Raw genomic sequence first — 23,770 nt, 5'->3', positions numbered from 1 at the left:
CAAATGTCCATATTCATCATGCATAAGAAATAAATTTTTTATGACAATAGATGGGAATGAATTCATTAAGTCTTGAATTTATTCAATCATGACCTGCGTCATTGACATCTTGACATTTATGATGATATTAATGGGCCAGAAAGTACGATGAATGCAGGAAGTCCATTTGGGAATGAGAATAAAGAGATCAACATGATGTGCCGTAATTTATGAGACATTTTCATTTTCGTGCATATTCTACTTCTTCCTGCTGTTTTTTCAGTTCCTGAAAAAAATATGAAATATTGTATTGAATGAAAGATTGACAAAGCATTGACTCAAAAATGATGGATTGAATATCATAAAAATATTGTTTTTATTTATCTCTCGATATAGAATGAGGTGTCGATTATGAATATTTTTGGAATGCTTGCTGGAGGGAAATTTTCTATTGTCAATGAATATCGTCAATGAGGCAAAGTGACTCGATGACATGGTGGCTTCATTCTTCGAGACTTAATCAGTATACACCACCCAGCGATCATGAATTCGAGACATATGTACTATAGACGCCACTTTGTAGACTGCAGACAGTAATGTCGTCAAAAAAATTGTTTGGATTCATATCGTCCTTAAATACTTTAGTCATGCTTGAAAAAAAATCTAAAATCAATAAAATTCATGGTCACATTCAAGGATTTTACCTTCCATAAAAAAATCGTTACCATGTCTTTACATTCTCACTGGCTAAAATTGTATCTTCTATAAAATATCCAAAACGGAAGTAAAATATGGATCAGCAAAATATATTCCAATTTCAATTCACGTTCATTCATGAATGACTCGAAAAAAAAATCTATTCAAATAACTGTCTGAATGGATTATCATCCTTCATTCTTCATGAATCTATTTATTCATTTCTGGTTGATAGATCTACCGTCAACTACTCCTACTATTATTGCATCGCAAATGATGATATTTTTTTCTCGTTTTGTTTTTTCTATTTTCACTTCCAATATGTTTGATTTTTCAAACTTCCATCAACATTTTGTACTGACATTGGCAACGTTGCAATGCAATTAAAAACGGTGGTAACAGGAAAATAAAATACAGAAGAAAAACACTTTCTATGCTTGCTTGAATCTCGACTCAGATCGATCAATTAATTTTACATTAAATTGCTTTTCTACATTTTCAATCTGACTGTTTGACGTGTTGTTGGCACTTTTCTACCCTTTCGATTTCATTCGATAAAATCATGTGATGTCGATGTAAAATTAAAAGTCATTTTCTAGCAAATAAGATGAAAGTTACAGAGTTTTATAGTTACTATGTGAAAATGTAGCTGTAAACTTATTGCCTCAATTGTTTGTTTGGTGCCGATCATTTATTATGTAACGGCAAAAATTGACTATTTGACCTCCTTCTCCTTCGGTAACAGAGTTGATTGTTTAAGGCGTAACGAACTTTTACACCCCCTAAGGGGGCCCTTAGGGGTATTGTATACTAAATGAATACCCATTTTACAATATATAAAGTCCAAATAAAGAACTTCATTATTTAATCAATTATCATACAACCGCATTTTGATATATGCCTAAACGTTGATTTTGCCTTGATTAAGGCGATTCGCAGCGATCCCACAATCGACTGAAGGTCTACTGAGTGGACAGTTCTAGCGCACCCTCACAAATCACCATTGAACAGCTCTTGATCTCAATGGCACCTATTTGACAACACCATAAATCTATAGAAAACATAAAATTCTGTTTGAATCATTAAAATTATTAATATCGAGCCATGCAATCAAATTAAAAAACTCCTCATGAATAAATCATTTTACAATTTCTTCTCAATTTTCCTTAACTGTTAGCTTAATGGAAATTCATTAAATGTCAATAGATACAATATTCATAATAAAAGTCTCATGCACCATATTTATACCACACGTGAATATCAAGCATACTCACATGAAACCAATAAAACTAAATCATTTTGTGGTGTATCACGTTTCCTGTTCCAAGCACTTTTATGTACAAACAGCATTAATTCACATTTTACTAGCTATTAAATTTCAATTAACGTACAGAAAAGTAATTTCTTAGATTGCATTGCACATTTCGCAAATAAAAAGTTATGTTGTTTTAATGCTCTATGACGCCCATGCTTTGCAAAGTTTTTTTTTTCTCTACAACAGTCATGTCGCCATTGTGGCACACTTCCAATATCCAGGATTAAAAAACACAAAAGTTTTTATTAGAGGAAGCAATAGAAAATGGAATGGGATGTGTATTAGCACACCTAGCACAATTCATTTTAAAATCATGAATATTGATCAAGTCGTAGAATTCGACAATACGTTCAGGAAGGAATATGACGAAATACAAGGCAATAAAAATTAATAAAGAATTTTATCAATTAGGTACTCGTTTATTAATTATTACTTGACTGAATGCTACTATTTGTTTTAATATACTTGTGAAATTATCAAAGACCAGGAAAACATGCATATTGTAATACTCATGTTGATTTCGTGATTGATTATATCAACTAAATTTATATATAAGAACCAATTTTTCTCATCACAAATCAGTTCAATTCATTTCTTGAATTTGAAAACTATAAGAAAACTTACAATAAAATGTATTTTTTGAAAGCATTAACTGTGAACCTCCTTCTAGTAGCTCTAACTTGCTCAGGTCAGAGTTTGTCTAGTCAGGAATCGTCTTTAAGTTCTGAGTCTTCGATTGAACCTACACCTTCGTCAGAAGCTGGCGAGGAATCTCAAACTTCTAGTGATTCATCTTTAACTTCCGAAGCAACAATTTTATCTGAAGCTTCAGAGACATCTAGTTCTGTTTCAGAGTCTGAACCCAGTCAGCCATCTACAGAGTCAATTGAACCTACACCTTCGTCAGTAGCTGGTGAGGAATTTCAAACATCTACTGATTCATCTTTAACTTCCGAAGCTACAATTTTGTCCGAAGCTTCAGAGACATCAAGTTCTGCTTTAGAAACTGTGCCTAGTGAATCATCTACAGCATCAATTGAACCTACACCTTCGTCAGTAGCTGGCGAAGAATTTCAAACTTCTAGTGATTCAGCTTTAACTTCCGAAACTACAATTTTGTCTGAAGCTTCAGAGACATCTTCGTCAGTAGATTCTGTTGAATCTCAAACTTCTAGTGAATCATCTTTAACTTCAGAGACATCTTCTGTTGCTTTAGAATCATCAAGCTCTGCTTCAGAATCTACAGCTAGTGAATCATCTACAGAGACTCAGAATGAGCCAACCTCTAACTCAGTAGGTTCAGAAGAATCTACAACTCAAAGTTCAGCAGAATCATCAATCATGGCTTCATCTGATCAACAGCAACAAAGTACAGCATCAGATTCATCAATTTCCATGGCAACAGATTCGAGTGTTGAATCAGAAGAATCAAAGCCTTCAGCTGAATCTAGTTCATTTGAAATTGGATCATCTATTGTTCCTTCTGAAGAATCTTCGGAAGAAACTCCTTCAGAATGTTACATTCCTGACTGCAGATGGTGTGATCAATTAGATTTTGAAAATTGTGAATGTATTAGAATGGCTGTTGATTGCATGCCTGGTTCAGCACTAACTGAAGATGGATGTTCATGCTTACTTATTCCTGGTTGGAATACTTCAGTTCCTGAAGAGTCATCGACAGAGCCAGAAGTCAGTGAACCTGAGTTAAGTTCATCTGAATGCTCACCTATCGGATGTCCAAGAAGAAAGTACTGGAATCAGGACACTTGCTCATGTGAATGTTTGAAGACTAAAATGTGCAAAAAGTATTTAGATTTCAATCCAATAACTTGTGAGTGCGAACTTATGACAACAGCCAAACCATCAATCAACACCACAACGCCTTTTGAATGTTCCTTACCTTCATGCAGATGGTGTGACTTGTTAGATGAAGATAATTGTGCATGTCATAAAACTTATTTAGACTGTGCGGAAGGTTTCGAACTTAGTCCTGACAAGTGCGGATGTATCAAACTAAACGACTCTGAATCATTGGAAAGTGAAGGGTCTTCATCATTCTGTACGATTCCACCTTGCAGACTATGTGATATTCTAGATGTTGAAAATTGTGTGTGTCATAGAAGAATTTTAGAATGCGCTGATGGTTTTGAGCTAACTGACGATCATTGTGGATGTGTAAAATTAGAAGAGAAATGCCATGGCTTGAAATGTCCAAAAGGAACTTTCCTTGATGAAAAACGCTGCGAATGTATGAACGAAGAATGCAAATATGCTAAACCATGCCGTAAAAACTTAGTTATGGATTCAAGTAGTTGCGAATGCTTCTGCAATCTCAGTCCATATCAATGTAAATATCCACAAATTTTTGATCGTAAAAACTGCAAGTGTAGTTACAAAAATTATCATGAAGAAGAGGAAGAAGATGAAGATCCAGAAAACTGTGACTACCAATGTGTCCAAAAGGAAAGATGCCACAAAAATTTCATCTTCGACTACAATAAATGTGAATGCGTATGTGATTCAAGAAAGTCCACCAAGAAATGTCCAGATGGAACCAAATTTGACAAAACTGTTTGCGACTGTGTTGAATGTCTCGACTTTGATGATCCTCAATGTAACTGTGATTGTGATGAAATTTTAGACTGTCCCGGAAATCAATTCTTTAATTTTATTGGATGTCAATGCATGTGTCCAAAAGTTGAGTGTGATAAAGGATTTGAGATGGATGAAAGATCATGCGAATGTGTATGGAGAGGTTATGGTCATCAGTACAAGTATGGTGGACATTCAAAACATAATGAACACTCCAAAAAAGGTGGATATTAATTTTCGTGTATTGAACTTTTGAAATGTCATGAAATATACTTGAAATAAATATTGTTTGATTCCTTTCTGGATATTATTGTTTTAATTACTTTATTATATCAGTGGTCGGCAACTTGTGTACTCCATTCCTTTTACTGAAACTTATTAAAATTGCGATATGTAGTAAGCCTTTACAGACAATAAGTATACTGACCTGAATGAGGGATCTCTTGTGAATATCCAACGAATATATTCCTAATAGTGATATAGACCACTTTTAGGTACCGTACTGTTCTTTCTGTAATATGAAGTCATACTTTTTGCATGTTCAATTGTGTGACCTTTCTCATGATCATGCTCCTTGGTTTTTCGAGAATAATGATAATAAATATAAATGATATAATCCCCGTAAAAACAGAATTTGGAGGGTATATAAATTTCTGTCCTTCATGCTTGACGAGATTATAACCCAGTCCTTAAATACTTCACGAAATGTGAATAAAAAATGCCGTAAACTTTTCAATAACAAGTCAATACAAAACCTTTTTGAATACAAAAAAAATTTCAATTCTTATCCGAAAATAATACAATGCAATTGTTTTAAAGTTTTTCAAGTCACGCGAGCAACAAAAGATGCAAAACAATATGCATTTAAATGAACTATATTCCGGTTTTCAAATGACTGTCTTGTATCGTTTGGAAAATTACACAGTTTTAGAAAACAACATATTACTTATTTATTAGAAAACAATCTGAATATTTGGAAATGGCATTTCCCAACCTATTGCAGTCATCTAAGCATTTCTAATAACTTCATATAAGCTTACATAAAATCCCTACTGAAGTAACTATAACTGAGGTAAGAAATTGAAATATTACTCGAAAACCCTAATCCAGTAGTGGGCAACCTTTTGTTTTTTGTGGAACACTTTAGTGATAAGTCACGATTAGAACTGTACACGGCATACGGTTCATGACATTTCCAAAGATTTTTGGCGTCACACTAGTGTGTACACTTTTGTGCCTCGGAACACAGGTTGCCCATCACTGTCTTAAACCTTGCCTTAAACTTAACTTAACTAATGTAAGGATTCGTGACAAATAATGCAACATTTTATTGTCATTTGAAATTGAAATATTTTGTTTAAAGTCATTAAAAATGTCTGTATATAAAAACTTAAGCCTGTCCATTTGAAGCTTAGTCTTTATTAAAGTGGAAACAGAAGCGAACAAACAAAATGCCACGGTGGATTTTAATTTTTTTCACCTTAATTCTGGCGATTGTAATAGGATCAGCAAAAAATGTTTCAGAAGCATCTTCAGAATCCAGCAGCTCTTCAGAATCTATCAGTTCTTCAGATTTCGACAGCTCATTTGAGTATACTTCTCAAAATTCAAGCTGCTATCTTCCAAACTGCAGAAAATGTGACATTTTGGACCTAGAAACTTGCACTTGTACTCCAGTATTCGCCAAATGTATCAATGGATTTATATTTGATGAAGAATCCTGCAGTTGCATTAAATCTAGCACTGAACCATCATTATGTCCAAGCTTGACATGTCCAAAAGGTCAGCACATCAATGAGGCTCGTTGTGAGTGTACAGATAAGATTTGTCAAACTTTAGTAGCATGTCCATCAAATACAATAATTGATTTGGAGACTTGTGAATGTATTTGCAATTTTGATCCAAGTTCATGTCCTGAATATTATATTTTCGATGAGTTCAATTGTAAGTGTCGACATCCAGTTTGTGATCCACCCGGACCATGTCCTGGAAATTCGGTTTGGGATACAGAACTTTGTCAATGTAAATGTACTCACCGCAACTGTACTGAAAATTTCGTATTCAATGCTGCTGCATGTGACTGTATATCCATAGATTCTTCGGAACCTTCAACAACACAATCATCTCCTGATTCTGGCACTGGCACTTCATCATCATGTTACATTCCCGATTGTAGATGGTGTGATTACTTAAACGAAGAAGAATGTTATTGTAATAAATTGTATTTGGAATGTGGTGAAGGTTATATAATAGATGACGAAGGATGTGGATGTAAGCCTGACCCTAATTATATGCCACCCGTTGGAGATGAATGCATTAATATTATGCAATGTATGCAGGGATTTGAATTGAATACACAATCATGTCAATGCGAACCAATTTATGAGACACCATCAACTTCAATATACTGTTCGATTCCTGACTGTAGACCTTGTGATCATTTGGATATGGAATCATGTGAATGCTACAGAGTTGTCGTTGACTGCTGGATGGGCTACCAAAATAGTGAGGATGGATGCTCATGTGAACCAATTCCTGGATATGTTTCTCCATCACCAGATACTTGTATGGATGTTTCTTGTCCTGATAATTCAGTTGTGAATCCAGAAAACTGTCAATGTCAGTGCATTGAGAATGTTATGTGCATACAAAATTATGATTTTAATCCTGAAACTTGTCAATGTGAACCAACTAATGAGACACCATCAACTTCATTATCATGTTCAATTCCTGACTGTAGACCTTGTGATTATTTGGATTTAGAAAATTGTGAATGCCAAAGAGTTGTCGTTGACTGCTGGTTTGGCTACCAAAACAGTGAGGATGGATGCTCATGTGAACCAATTCCTGGATATGTTTCTCCATCACCAGATACTTGTATGGATGCTTCTTGTCCAGAATATTCTGTTTTGAATCCAGAAACTTGTCAATGTCAGTGTATTGAGAATGTTATGTGCATACAAAATTATGTTTTTAATCCTTCAAATTGTCAATGTGAACCATCTGGATGCTCTATTCAAGACTGTAGATGGTGTGACTATTTCGACTACGAAAATTGTGAATGTCATAGATATAATATTGAGTGCTCAGAAGGATTCCAAATAAGTGATGATGGATGCGGTTGCATTGAAATTCCATTTGAGAATTCCACACAATCTTCCTCTATCGAGAGCTCACCGCCATGTTACATTGAGTCATGTCGATGGTGTGATATGATAGACTTGGAAAATTGTGCATGTCAAAGAGTTTATGTTGACTGTGCTTGGGGCTATGACCTAAGTCCTGATGGATGTAGCTGTATCAGATCTATTTGTGCATCTCCAAACTGTCCAGGAGTTTACTGTGATCCTGATACCTACATTGATGAAAACAGCTGCGAATGTATATCAACTAGTCCATTACCTAGTTCATCAACTAATTTTACCAGTGAAACTGCATGTGTTTTACCAGATTATTGTAGGTGGTGCGATGTACTTGACATTGAAAATTGTGACTGCCATAAAGTTGTTATTGATTGTTCTAAAGGCTACCAATTAAGTGAAGATGGATGTTCATGTGATTGGATTGGTTTTACACCAGAATCTGAATCCTCTACAGAAGAAGTTACAGTCATGCAGTCATCAACTGATCTTTGTGGATCAAACCCTCCACCATACTGTCGATGGTGTGATTATTATGATACTGAAAACTGTATATGTCATATGAGATATGTCGATTGCTATTGGGGATTTCAACTCAGTCCTGATGGATGTACATGCATGGAATCAAATATGACAATGCCAATATGTGATGGTCTTAATTGTGGACCTGAAATGTATATTGATGAAAGTACTTGTGAATGTATACCGTATTCATCGGATTCACTAATCTCTGAAACATCTTCATCAATGGAGGAATCATCCAGTTCCCCAAGTTCAACAGAAACATCAACTCAAATTCCTTGTTCGCTTCCATTTTGTAGATCATGTGATATTCTCGATGCTGAAAACTGTGCATGTCACAGAATAGTCATTGATTGCTACGAAGGCTATGAGCTCAGCGAGGACGGTTGTGATTGTGTAAAGTCTAATTCAACATCCGAAAAGTGTCCTGGAATTTACTGCAGCAAAGGAACCTTTATTGATGAAAAAACTTGTCAATGCTTAAGTGATGCTTGTAAATCTGCTGAACCTTGTCAAGATAATTTAATCATGGATTCAGAGAGTTGTCATTGCTTCTGTCCTCTTAATCCCAGTGATTGTACATTCCCATCCAGATTCGATCACTCAAATTGTAGATGTCGTCATCCACCTTGTGATCCACCTGGTCCATGTCCAAATAATCTTTCTTGGGATCCAGAAGCCTGTAAATGTCGATGCATTCAAAATAAACCATGCGATTCCAACTTTATTTTTAATAACGATACTTGTGATTGCACTTGCGATCCCAAAATGATGAATACAAGTTGTCCATCAGGTTCAGTCTTTGACTCATCATTATGTGATTGTATTGAAGAAATTGATTGCTACGATTTTGATGATCCAGCTTGTGCTTGTGAGTGTGAAGAGATTTTGGACTGTCCACCAGGTAAAGAATTTGATTTAGATGCCTGTGATTGCTTGTGTCCTTTATATCCGGTTGATGCATGTCAAGATGGTTTCGTAAGGAGCGAAGAGACATGTGAATGTGTTAAAGAATAGTCTGCCTTAATATAATGACTTTATGTAGATACTTATGTAATTTTTGACCAATAAATAAACATACTAGTTAGTTCATTCAACTGTAATCATAAGCTCGAATATAAAGCGATTCCAGATATTAAAAAAACACCTGACGCCATAAAAATCTCCATCCAATTTCCACTCTCCTTTATTTCTTATTGTCCCAATTTTATTTGTTTTTCCGAATGCGGAATAAATTGTTTGTGCACTTAAAAAAATAGCTAAAACTGTCATTCACTGCACCTAATTGCATTCACAAAACAAAAAAATATTTGTGGGATGAACTAGAAAATGTGGATAGACATGACAACAATGGAGCCGTAAATCGTGACTCGAGCGGCATAAGATTGATTTTTTATTGGCTAAATGGACTATTCTATGTAGGTTTCTATAATAAAGTTTGAATTGTTGTGGTGTTTTCTATGGTAATTTAAAAGTTATTTCCCTGTCTGGAACTATTTTTTTACGACAATTGTGAAAGCTTTCGTGTTTAAAATCAATACATGAATTAAACTGCATAAAAAAGAGTCAGCTACTGCTTAAAAATTATCGGTTTATTACCCCGACTGTCAAATGCCGTAAATAATGGGTCATGAAATATTTTAAGCTTAAATTCAATGTAAAAACGTGAGAAACTCTTTAAAAAAATATATTTTTTATGAATCTAGCACATCCACACCCACTTTTGCATCATCATCAAAATTTAATTACATTTAATGAGTATTCTCATCATCATGATGATTTCCATATATATATACGTTTATGCTCTCCATATCCATTATTATCATCAACATTTTTATTTTCCATTGCTTCCTTTCCATACAGCATACATTTATGCATATCAAACCAACAAAACTCATTCATTCATTATGTGGATATGCATGTAATTTTTATATGAGAAAGATTCTTCATTAAAATTGTCAAAGTGAAAAGAGAGCAGAATTGGTTGAGAGGATTTTTAATGGATGGCTTTTAGGAGCGCAGTTTTCTGTAAGGTTCTGTAAGGACATTGACTTCCGTAGATTCTGACACTTATGTTGTAGTTTTCGTTGGGTCGTCCATGTTAGTCTAGTCCTGTTTTCATTATGTTGCTGACTTGGTACATGTTGGGTTCAGATATCAATCCTAATTGTGGCTGCCGCCCTTCCGACAGGGTTTAGATACGTTTCAAGTACATGTCTCGACAAGGCTCGGTAAACATCAGTGCATTTAGTGATAAAAGGGGATTCCATGATATTGTATGCAATTGACACTTGTTCAGCTTGAGAATCGGACTTCCCCTTTCCCAAGACACTCACATAAGCTTATATACAGACAATCCTAACATACTCAAAGCCATATTGATTGAACATTAAACAAATTTCCTTCTTCAAAAAATCCCGCTGAAATTTGTAAAAGAGGTAAAAAGTTCCTCATTTTTAATGCAGAAACATATATGCTGGAGCTTTGATGCGAAAAGTTTTCCATTATAATAAAAATGTGAGTTGGTTTTTCAGATATTTTTCGACATTCGCACATGTAAAGCGTGTATGGGTGGAAATAGTTTGAGATTCTTTATAATTCTATGAAAATTATACTTTTTTTCATCTTACATAACATGCATAATGACTTACTCCTTTACATGTAAAATGTAAAATGTGATTTATGCAACAGTTATACAAAGCAGGAGTTGTAAGGATAATAAAAAAATAATATTCATGTTATAACACCGAACCAACATTTGCATATTCACAAAAGTCAAGCATCAAGGAGCTGAAAAGCAGAAAAATTAAAAAAATTTAAATTGAAATTTGCTGTCGTGTATGGAAATAAATTGTTAAGCATGTTATTATGGTGCCTGCTATCACTGAACAGCAAATTTTGAATTTTTTTTAGCGCCAGAGTTGGCAAGCAGTGAGGAATAATTGGTGGAAGCTCATCAAAAAAAGGGTTAAGCAGGTGGCCAGCTTCCGTCCAACGTTGGTAAGAAACAAAACCCGGCTTTTACCAATTCTAATTAGCTACCGCAGGTGCCCAACTCTGTTCAGATTCTGCAGATCGCCACCTTCTATCGTGATAGACTGGTAACCACCAAAATCAGGCTTTTGCCAACTCTGTTCATCATGTTAACCAAGCAACCGCTTTAACTTTACATTCTTACACTATCGCTGTATTTATGCTCATATCTTTGTGTTCAACCAATTATTTCAAATTTTTTTAGAGAAACACGCTCGCACAAAAGTTTTGCGTTCCAAAAAACAACACATTTATTCTGAGAACATTTTTTGTACTCACTTCTGCAGCTGAATTGAATGGAATTCTGTGATAAGAGAGAAAAAATTTGCTACTCGGAATATCAAATGCAAAAAAATTTCTATTCAGTGACTTTAGCCAATTCGCTGTAACACAATAGATAAAAGTACTTTTTAAATACTCAAAACACCACAACATGTAACACGTTATGTAACATGAAAGATACAAGGAAGATATACAGCGATGATAAGCACACGATGGAGAGAAAAAATATAATTAAAATGATGATATCATGATTTATGAGAGATGTTTTTGCTCTCTCTATTTTCCGTGCATGCCTTTATGTCCTCAGCTGCCTACTTGATACACAAATGTTTTATGAAAATTAAGAGCCGACGAAAAAAAAATGTAAAACTGAAAAGGTTGTGTCAACTTTTGGTTTTATAATTTTTTTCCAGAGAATTTTACAGCGTTTATTTGGTCTTTCCTAAACAGACAAGGAACATGCTCATGAGTATGATCACAAAATTGAGTATTCTCATTCATATAAGTCAAATAATTGAACCGTAAAGCATGACTCTGATTTGGTAACGGATTCGGTTTAAATCTGGCACAATATCAGAGTCACGCCAGTCTGGTATCACATTTTGGAGTGACTGACAGACTAGTTCTATTCGTGCTCACCATCGAGACTCTTTAATTCTCAATTCAAAATATTCCTATGTGTAATAAGGTTTATCTTACAAATAAAGTCTCAACAAAATACTAAGAACTCTCATTTTACAAATACTACAACAATTCACAAAGCTCTACCTCGCACATTCCTAACGTAGTTAAACTACTAGTATCACATAATAATAATGCCGTATGAGCTAGAGAAAAAGACATTGTGATGTGATAACCATCTTTATTGTTTCCTCTTTCCTGTCACTTCTGCATCGTCATCGTCGGATGGCAGCAGTGTTAAAGATAGGCAGGAGAAAAATGTTGAAAATTAAGTGAAAAAAAGGAAGTCGTCTTTGAGGGCGACGACAGATAAATGTACAATGTTCCTTGCTAAGTTTCAAAATTTCAAAAAATTTCCCTTCGGAATTTTCATTTATTTGATCTCGACATGCAATTTTCACTCCGGTGGCGAGCAGGAAAAGGGAAGAAGGAAGTCAAAAAAGAAAATGACATAAAAATTAAAGTTTAGTCCATCATCAACATTCTTGAGATCCCCTGATGCGTGCACGATGCGATGCCATCTCATTAAAAGTAGATGAAGATTTTTTTCATATTCTCATTTTTATTTTTGTCGTGTCGTTGCCGTTGCTTGATGATATTTTTTGTCGCACAACAAGATGCCTTCGTGAACCTTAATGATTTCTACAATTAGATCGCAAAAAAACCAACTGACAATCGCAATCAGTATAATTATGTACATCATAGTAGCGTACGAAATTTTCAAATGTAATTTATAATCAATTTTTATTAGTAAAAAAAATAGAAATTAAGATTGAAGACAAAAATGAGCAGAGGAATGATATCAAGAACAGAAGACGAATATTCATGCTGGATATCCAAAGTAATTTCATTATCTCATATTCCATTGAGACTCTTTCATTTCATTCATTTATTTTCAATCCAGGGGAAGTTTGGGAAGGAATATTCGTGAGTTGGATGGAGTGGACGCATTTTATGGTTGACTTGATTACAAGGCTAAATGTATACTTCATGTTAAATATAAAAACATTTGAAATCAGATACAAAAATTACTCAAAATTCACAGTAAGTTCATAATGTCAATATGCATATTTTATTGAATTCTGTCATTATACTTGCTTAATTCGCTGGCCGTACAGTTCAATTGTGATCCATGGCCTTCCTCAGATAACGTCTAAAGCTGTGTTTATCGCTAGCCAGAACGTCTGCCAATCTCTAATATCAAGTGCAATACTGTCTCTATCGACAGTTACCTTCCAAGGGAGTCAGCCAAGTAACCAACCATTACAGCACCTAAATTCGAAAATTTATGTGAAATTCCATAAAAGCCCACCATTAGAACCACAAGTCCAAATCACTAACCCATTTTGATCAAAAGAGCCCGGAAAGCACACCGCGTACAAATAGTCGAAAATCCAATTTCAGACTGACTGAACTCTGGCCTAAAACTGGATTTCACCAAATCTAGTCTAACGCCAGAGTCACAATGGACTAGGGCCGGATTTTTAGCCATTTCACATCGTGTGCCTTCCGGACAAGCTAAAAAGAGAGAAAAATTATTAAATTATGAACACATAGATGAAGAAGAAGTACAGAATGAGAGAGAGAACGGCATTTTCCGGAGATTTATAAAATGAAATATTAATTTAATAATGAAATTAAAACGGGAATTTGTCGGCAACTGAATTTTTTATTCTGTTTGCTTTCATTTCTCCTTACAATGTATATGTAGTATATTTAATATTTTCTGCAACCATCCTGTGACAAACGATGATGCGTCTTTTTGCCAATTATTTCATTCATTTCCTCCAGTATTCTGATACAAAATTAATTTTGTGGCTGAAAGAAAAATTAATTATATGATCCGTGAAAAATGACAAAGCCAAGCAATTCTGGGTTAATAGCGTCGACTGACTTGCTCTGAATTTGAATATTTTAAACTATTTATTCAATTCAACTCCAGCTGCAGTTGTCTGGCATTTTAATTAACATACGGAATTTTTTTCAATTAAACATCACACTTTGTAAGCGAATGGAAGCGTGGAGGAATTAAATGAAAATAATTACACGGAAAAAAAGTAATGAAAATGTAACTATAGTTTTAAAAGCGAACGGACACAGAGAAAAGAGAAAAGAAATGGAGCGCAAATATAAAATGGAATGGGAAGTGATAGAATTTACTAAATGAAATTTTAATTAACTTTCTCACACAAGCTTCAAAGGCAGGAGTGGGTAACCTTTTATACTTTGTGACTTTGTGCTGGTGGTAAGCCTCGAACTAAGCCGGATACGGCATATGGTTCATGGGATTTCTAAAATAAGTTTGGTGACCCACAGGTTGCCCACCACTGTTTTGAGCTTTAAGAGGGGAAAGGAGATTCGGAAATGACTAAATCGAAACTAAATATACAGTACATGTTAGTGACAAATGACAGCTCCGAATTGACACGATCAAAGCTGCAATAACAAATTGTAATGTAACTTTATTGTTGTGTAGACTCAAAAGTATGTGATTTACATCTTCATCAAAAAATCAACAATTTACTTAATTGTAATCCCTACAAGCCTTTCAACTCACAATTACAAAACTATTTCAATTTTACTTATTAAAATGTAAACTTTGTCAACATTAATTCAACTTTATTTTGTCTGTGTTCTCCTCCCTAAAACACTTTAACCGCAAAAAGCAACAAAAGTTCGTTCAACTCCAAACATTGCATCTCATTTACCTTCCAACACCTTACACAAAATTGAACTTCATACTTTGCTCCTCTTTTTTACTGTAAATGTTTATTTTTAAAAATCGACTTACTTTGCATAATTGCCTATGCTAGCAAAAACACACAGCGTAAATTGTCTCTCCCTATAGGAGCTTAACATCATCGTCATCATCATCTCATAGTGTGCACGACAACGCACATAAATTGCTGGTTTTAAAATGTAAACGAGACTTTAGACAAAAAAAAATAAAACGAGAGCGATAGAAAGGCAGGTGATTTTAGAGTAAATAACAATTTTTCATTCTCGTGTAAACTTTCAATGTTCCACAAATCCTCCTGTATGCTTGATAATGTTGACGATGATGATGATGATAAAGCAAAAGTTTTGTATTATTACCCCATTATTATTGTTATTATTATAACTTTATGCTTACTTTTGCATTGTGTGGATATGTTACTAGATCGTGTGTCTTGTTAGGTTTGGGGATTTTTGAGATGATGATGATGATTATACAAAGCTAGAACCAGGGACATGACTTGACCAAATGTCATAAACGTACCTTCTAGTGGTATCTCCTGTGGCCACTAAATGTACGGCTGCTGACCTAGTTCTGTGTCAGAATATATGAATGGATAGATTAAAGGCCCATTTTAATACCGCATGAGTGTTGGCAGACCGAAAATGTCCTGGATTGGTTGTGTTGATAAAGACGCTAGAGTTCTCAATATCCTAAATTGGCAGAAATTATCAAAATATAGAGCTGTCTACAGAAGTTATTTAAACGTAACAATGGGCCCTCGTGCGCTCCAGCCAAGGAAGTAAGTAAGTATGAAGAATGGAAGCAGGATTGACTCGATTCACTATCAAACACCTACGAACTCAGCATGTAGAATGTAATACAAACTAACTTACTTACTTACTTTCTTGACGAAGGCGAGGACACCTTGCCGCATTTAAAGTTCGTCTCAAGCTGGACCTGTCTTTAGATAACATCTGTTAGTTACTAATTCCCAACACTTTTGCATCGTTGCTTACATGATCTATTTGGTCTAACCCAAATCAAAAACCATGCTTAACTTTTTTTTCAACTTAATATCCATTAGCTTCAATGTTCACCAAAAACAATAATTCAAAATTATATAACCCCGTTAATATTAAATGAAGAAGCCACAAAAATTCGCTTCCCATTTTCTAAGATAAGAATTTTCGTCTGTCTATGGTGTTTATTTGTGCGATACAGCAAATAATAAATTTAACTTTTTCCCTCCATACTCCATATCATCCTCACCCGACACTTTTTCTCTTGATAATTTTCATTCCATTGTAAATGAAAATTTTCATTTCATCTAAAATTGTTAAGTATAAATGTATGAATGAAATGAATGCAAGTAATAATAAATGTGGGGAGTGTATGTGCATGATATATAAATAAATGAATTTACGTGTGTATATTTGTATGTTTCAAAGTGTTATGCTTCTGGTGCTATGAAAATATTTCATGTTTCTGTCATTTATTGTTGATGATGCAATTGATGTTCAACATGGTAAAAGTTTTTGATACAAATGTTTGGGTCTTATTTTGTGTTTTTGAGTATTGCAATGAGAAACATGAACAAATAGCTTTATTACAATAGTCAGTCAAGTGTAAATCACCATCAAAATGAACGAAAAATAGCCTCATTTCAGTTCTAAACAGGAAATGACAGTCAACTTGCGCATAAATAAATCAAAAAATTAATGAAGCTATATCCGCAAAGCCATCACACAGACATTAAAAACGACCTCGAGAAGATATTTTTCCTTCGTCATAAATATGCCTCAGCAGTCTGAGGGAGTGGAAAATTCAAATGAAAAATCATGCCAAAATTTTTTTTCAAATTTCATTTTTCATTAAAAAAAATATTTTCAATTAAATTCAGTTCATTCAAATGGGAAACTTCCAATGAACTTTTCATTCATGAGTTGAGAGAATATTTTATTTCCAAAAATTTTCATATTGCCATTTTTTACATTTTCATTCTTCATATTCTTTGCCTATTGATTGCAAAAATAACAAAATTTGCCTTAGAGGAAGATGAAAAATTTGTTTCAATTCTTGACTGAAAAAAGTTTTTCATAAATTTGTTGCTTGAGAAAAATGAATGAAGAGCATTTTTCAAAAGTTTAACTTGATTTGAAAAAGTTTTGGATATTTGTTCGATCTTTAATGTTTGTCTGACATATCGGTCATGAGCAGACCTAGGAAATCCTTAAATAGCTTAAAGTAATAGAGGCAATGTTCAGTGAACACTAATTTCCTTATTTTGCTGGCCATACAATTGTGATTCATAGCCTTCCTCAGATGTCTCCTGAAAATAGCCCTGCTGACTGGCGTTTGCCAATGTAAAATACCAAATGCTCCTGTCTTTGTCAACAGCTTTCTTGGGTTCACTTTTAGGTCGTCCGTTGAAAGACTAATTCTAATTTTTTGTGGTCTATGAACAGAGTGAGATCTTTGACATCGATTCATATATAGATGACGGAGTGACTCTGTGACTGAGTGATCAGGCAATAGCTGTGTTTCTCATTTGTGAGTACATTTGGATTCGATTCCCACCAGCTGTCGTTTTAACAATTATCATATGTAGAGTACTGTCGATATGGCGAATCCTTGGCCAAAGTGCTCACGAAATGCATCTAAATCAAGATCAACCCTCGTGGGTAAGCACTTGTTTAGAAGCTCCATGCATGTTGCAGTCAATCATGCTTACATATTAACTTTAACGAAGCGTATCCAGTCCAAACTGATCTAAAATATTTGACGAATTTCCTCAAAAAATTGCTCGCGAAAATTTTTCAAAAGATGAAAAAGTTTTTCTTTTGCCATTCCTTTCCTCTCACAAGTATCATAAATTTTGCACATTTCATTTGATTTTATTGAAATTTAATTTCCACTTCTTGCTCCATTTCTTGTATAAACATTGAGCACATACTAACTTACATACTAAATTCAACGAATGTTCTTTTCATTCACACGAAAGATTAATTTTCAGTTTTATTTCTTTTTTCCTCTCCTTATTTTCCTGAATGTGTGTATATATGCGGATATATTATTCACAACTCTTTTTTTATATGGCAAATATATATATTGTACACATTTGTATGAATAAATAAATGATTTTTATATAGAATGAATATAAAATACACTCCGAAGAATAGAGGAAGTGAATGCTTTTTTTCATAGAAATCCGAGAAATATTCTGAAGTGTAAAATTCTTGAATCTAGATTCAAATGTCGTTGACTAGAAGAGGGAAAATTACTGTCCTAGGGGAATGTATGACGATTTGAATTAAATAAACATTTACGTGATATTTATTTGTTTGCCAACGGCAATTATGTGCAATAAATGAAATAAAAAGTGTTACGAGGCGAGGACAATGCAAGGGTGGAATCGAGAACTAAGTTTGAATCATAAACAGTCTTTTGGCCTAGTTGGGCATATGAAAGTGTTATGTTTTAAACTATATGGGTCAAACTGAGTCGTAGGAGCTCAGTGGTGGAATGGTTCATTATTTTGTACCTAATTATTACAATCTGACTCTTGGATTATGAGTTCGAGACTCGACAGAACATTACTTGTTCTTTTTCGAATCATATAAAGTGAATACGCGACTCACAGCCTTCATTTGAAAGTTGCAGGCAGTGATATCTTCAAAAAATTGTTTTAAAACACTCTTTAAAATGTGTGTCTAGGTTTGAGCTCGAGATCTGACGAATATTCACTTGATAAACTATGAGTAGCTTAGAAAAGCATACAACTCGCAACTTAGATCTCAGAGATCTAAACACAAAGTAAACTGAATGGTGTACAGCTCCCAAATTTTTAATCAATGCAAATTCAAGAAGTTTTACTAATTAATATGTTCAGAACCAAAGCTTGCTCATTACCAAACATCCAATCAGCTTGCAAATAGTTAAACTTTAGCCATTTATTCACCATTCTTCTATTGTGGATCACTAAAGCTAGTTTTGATTCTATTTAATTTCCCTCATTTCTCTCAGTGTCAAATCTATGCATGCATGTTAGTTTTATGATAAGGAAATATAAGAAGAAAACTTTTCAAATTATCAACAATTCTTTCTTCCTTATAATACTCATCTTCGGTGCATTGTTTTATCTCATTCAACTTTCATTCTTATCTTCAACTCATTTATTTTCTCTTCTTTTTTCGTTATGTATTTTTCAAATTGCAATTTTCATTTCACAAATCAACAACTCAACTTTCACATCTTATTTGATTCTCATCTATCTCTTACCAAGTTGTATATATGATAAATATTTTTTTTCTTTCTTTCTGAGAACAAAATAAACCTGGATTTCGATTACACAAAAATTGGAATGAAAATGCTGCAATTTCCTGTACATGACTTGTATTGAAATGAGAAAAAAGGATTTTATTTCTTTTCTTTTATTGGATATGTAGTTATGCTGGAAGTTTTTTATATTTGCTATTAAATTCTTTACTGAATATTCATGTACGAGAATATTTATTCAGATGAAGGAGAACAAGATGAAAAGTATGAAAGTTGAGGCAATGATAGCAACGACGCAGTAAATAAGGATCCGTGTAATAATGCACAGTGACCCATGTCCTTTAGATCTACAGTTTATAGTAGGGTTCGAACTTATTGCAAGCTCTGCACATTGCAAAGACAGGAGTATGTCATAAGACCTGATGTACCCTACAATGTACCTAGTTACAATCTATATGTACAAAATTGCTCCGAGAGCCTTAAACCTACCAATGTAGACATTATGTTCCATAAAATCCGAAACTGCACACGTAACATGAACCGATCATCGTAACTAGAATAGCAAAAATTGAAAAAGGACTTTGAAAATTAGACATGATCAGGTATTGAAACAATAACTTTTGGGCCGTAAATGCCAATGCTCTACCATTTAGACCACAGATGCCCTTTCCATGCTGATGCCATTTCCCTACCAAACTGAATTCAAATATCTACTCTAGTTCCTCGTATCGGAAGAGTGAAAAAAAATTACACATTTGTTTAAGTAGTAAAGAAAAAGTAAAGAAGATGAAAAGTTTCTTCATTTACCGCATGAAACAATAATGAAGCCCCTCTATACATTGTTCTATTCTCATTTTCCTGAAATCCCGGGGTTAAATTGGAAAACTTTTTCATTTCTTCGTCCCCCCCAACTTTATCCCACAATCTATTATAATTCTCATTATTGTATTTATTTTTATATTATTCTGCAGCGTACTCTTTAATACATTATATGTCATCGAACATGAGTTTAACCAAAGACTTGCAGCGCAGCATGAATTGCTTGGAAAATATCGAGGGAAATTTTTTTCCTGTCAATTATGAAATTAATTAAAAAGTTGTACATTTTTGCGGAAGAGAAAAATTATAAAAAAAAATGTATGAATAATAAAATGAAATTGTTACTGCACATAATGCAGCAGTTGTTATTGTTATTAAATGAGGCATCAGTTTGAATGCGGACTTAAAACATTTTTTAATTTAAAAAGTTTGCGAAATTATTGGAAAGTTGTTTAAATGAACTTTTAGAAGTGTCTAATTGAGTGGTGGGCAACCTGTGTCCACGATACACTGGTGACGCCTATGTACCACTATGAAACTCATTCTGTGAGCGGTTTCGGTCGTGGACTTCTACTAAGTTGTGCCGCATAAGAATAAATATTGTCCATAACTAGTCTTACTGAATAAATAAGTTGATTTTGTTCTTTAGTCGTGTGCATCAAGAATATTTATGTTTAGTCTAAACTTTCTTTTCCAACAGACAGTACTTGATCAAAATCAGACAGTAAATCGATAGATCAATTCTAAATTTAACAAACAAAGGCAATAAACCTTCGGAAAATTCAGAAGTAAAACCTTTAAAAATTCAAACTTTGAAAACATCTGCAACTGTAAATTGGAAAAAAATGAAGAAATTCCCTCTTCTGAATTCATTAAAAATGTAAATTTAACTTCAAAGCTTTTTGTTTTGCTTGCCTTTTTTGTGTTATTTATTTTATTTTCATTTACCTTCCATTTCCATTTTTGTCGAAAAACAAAATCTCACTGGTTCATTAATAACGTCTATTTTCTCCCCTTTTTTATGCATCTTTTGCAGTCGGGAACTGAAATAAAGAATAAGTTTCCTTTCATACTTAATTACACAATAACTCAAATAAACGAGTCAGTATTTAATGAAGAGCGGTCATTTCTAAATGAAAATGATGGTCTATTTATGTTTATTGCTGCAGTGTATGACGAAAGAAGTCAAGGATATTTTCGACGATTTTGCCTTTTGTTCCTTGTGGTTGAATTGTTTTTAATGCTGTGTTTTTATTCAATGTTAAAGTTTTAAGTTTATTGCAATTATATGACTGTGAACTCAATTACTGAATTTAGGTCATGAGGGGTTCGAGCCTCAAAAACCCATTCTCTGCCTGGTTGCGCACCTGAATCTTACTTGCATTAGCAATCAAACTCAATAGTGAAAAGCAGTCCATAATCTCATTACTTTTAATCATGTCCATTAGTAATTCTGACGAAAATCATAACAAGGACCTCAAAAAATAATAACGCAGTCAGTCAGCTTCTTCTCCAACATAAACATTATGAAAATCGATGCTGTTTTAATATTCTTGTCCATTTGCTTCCTTATTATTTCGTGCTTCATCACATTTTTTTTTTCTCTCTGTACTACATTCTTAATGCTGCCTGCTGACTGGCATTGAACATATTCTTATGCCAATGTGAGACTGGCAATTAATTTCATCCTTTCACCTTTTTTTTGTTTGTTACATTATGTTGATATTGCCGACGTAGAAGGAAGCAGTTCAAAAAGAACGAATTATTCGTGAAATTATTTCTAATTACATGCAATAAATTTAATGGATAAAAAATATAGTTGGACTGGTAAGTGAACAATTTGGGCTGCGGAGTGATGAAATAGTTTGTGGAAAATCAGGTGATGATAATGAACAGGAAAGTGTAAATGATGAAACTTAATTTGAAATGTTCATTAATGTTGATAGTCAGGAGAAAATGGGGAAAGAATTCTAGGAAGGAAGTCTTTTTTTCCCGATTTAAGGGGCATTTTCTGGGGAGGGGACGCAAGGTGTCAACCCCTAACCCTCTTTTTGGAATAAATCCTTCAATTTGTTGGGGTAATTCGTGAAAATTTCTTTTTTCTGATCCATACAAACGCTCCAGCAATATTGATCGAAACCGTGCTTTAACAGTTCATAATAAAGCTCCTTTCATCAATCTTTCCGTCTCTCAACAGTTCATTCCAATCAATTTCCATAATTTTGTTCACACTCAATCAAATTTTCAATATTTGACTATTTCATCTACAAAATTGCTCAACAAATTCTCACTCCATGTTAGTAGTAACACAATACCTTACTTACAAAACTTATAAGAAATTTCCAATAAATCTAAAGAAATTCACAATAGGCTTACGATAAAGTTTCTGCAGTAAGGAGAAAATAGATTAAATTCTGTAAACAATTAACTTTGAAATTATTTACTTAACACAAAAAGTTCAATGAACTTTACAAATAAAAGCTAAGTAAAAAGTGTTTTAAATTACTCAACAGCTTTTATAACACAAAAAAGTTTTGTTGAAACTCGATTTTGAATCCTTTTTGTGAATTTCTTAGAAATCTAAGCCGGAAGGTATTGAAAAGTCACATGAAGATAAATTCCTTTAGATAAGAAATTTGAATCCTTTTAAACTCATTCTTTGGAAAAATGGAGAGAAGAAGTGTTGTTGCTTTGTTGTTGCTGGATTTATAGTGATAATGACATTTTTAAGGAATTTTATGAATCGAGATTTCTTGTGGTTAATGAAATAGTTTTAAGAATTTCATTCAAGACCTTTTTCTTTTTAAATCCAAAAAAATGTAAGTTTCAAATATTTTTTGTATACCTATGTCAAAACAGACTTCCATTACACAATAAGGCTGAAATAAATTTTAAATTCCTTTGTTGTTTTCTTAAAAGGTTCTTTAGAGTTCGAGTGGGCTTTAATAATATTGATGGAAGTTAATTAATTATTAATTAAAATAACTTTGTTATTTGTGCTTGTTCAGTTACAAACTTTTGAATGAGAATAACGACTGTAATGCCATAACTTGCTTCGTGTTGATTATTTCATTATGTTCTATTTTTAGTGACGAAAATTCGGTAATTGATTCATTAATAGGAGAGAAAATTGCTTTAATAAGGCAAATAAAATGATTTTTTAGTTAGTCATTGTCACACACTTGGTAACTAAAATTCTGACATTAATCCCAAGAAGCAACCAAAGTAGCCAAACAGATCTGAACACTGGAAGCAGAACAATTTTAAATTATAAACCATTATTAACGAACAGCTTAATATCATGCAGATTTGAACAGTAGCCTAACATATGAGCATATACTCAATGAGCATCAAACAGTACCTAGTAAGCATGCTAATTGATATGTTAGGGTTGATTGCTCAAATATTATGTCTAAAGCATTAAACATTAAGCAAAATTGACACGTAAACTGAATCGATCACTAAAAGTCTATCCGTCGACGCCAGCATGCCAAATTTTACTACCATCATAAATTATCGTCATATTCGATTCACATATTTAATAAGCCAACGAGGGAGAAATGCTGAAAAAGTTGGCAACATAAAAACTCAATCACGTGAATGAATCAGAAATTCAGACATTCTTAATTAATATTACAGCTCCTCATTCTTTATTTATATCACAACCTTATCAATCATTTTAAGTAGGATCGTCGAATTTTCTTCATTGCGATTACG

At 33.6% G+C, this 23,770-nt stretch overlaps 2 protein-coding genes across 3 annotated transcripts in view; both read left to right on the top strand.

Annotated features, from left to right (window-relative positions):
* The window catches only part of LOC139097936 (uncharacterized protein CG3556), a 101,898-nt gene that overhangs the window by 39,752 nt on the left and 38,376 nt on the right, over nt 1-23,770 (top strand). The window lies entirely within an intron of this gene.
* On the top strand, nt 2,621-9,261 carry LOC139097886 (balbiani ring protein 3-like). Its single transcript, XM_070649841.1, has 2 exons — nt 2,621-4,764; nt 6,216-9,261. Exons 1-2 carry the CDS (start codon nt 2,621-2,623, stop codon nt 9,259-9,261), a joined length of 5,190 nt encoding a protein of 1,729 aa, XP_070505942.1.

Source organism: Chironomus tepperi, unplaced genomic scaffold, assembly GCF_022539635.2.
Source record: "Chironomus tepperi strain 1889 unplaced genomic scaffold, CSIRO-AGI_Ctep_v1 contig_441, whole genome shotgun sequence".
NCBI classification, from domain to species: Eukaryota; Metazoa; Arthropoda; class Insecta; order Diptera; family Chironomidae; genus Chironomus; species Chironomus tepperi.
The sequence above is the reverse complement of the archived record's forward strand: the minus strand, read 5'-3'. Positions and strand labels throughout refer to the sequence as shown.

Excerpts from the sequence above, each read along its gene's own strand:
- LOC139097886 (XM_070649841.1), top strand. The coding sequence starts at position 2,621 with ATGTATTTTTTGAAAGCATTAACTGTGAACCTCCTTCTAGTAGCTCTA. Across the intron at positions 4,765-6,215 it reads GGTTATGGTCATCAGTACAA|AAAATGTGACATTTTGGACC; the intron begins GTATGGTGGACA and ends TCCAAACTGCAG.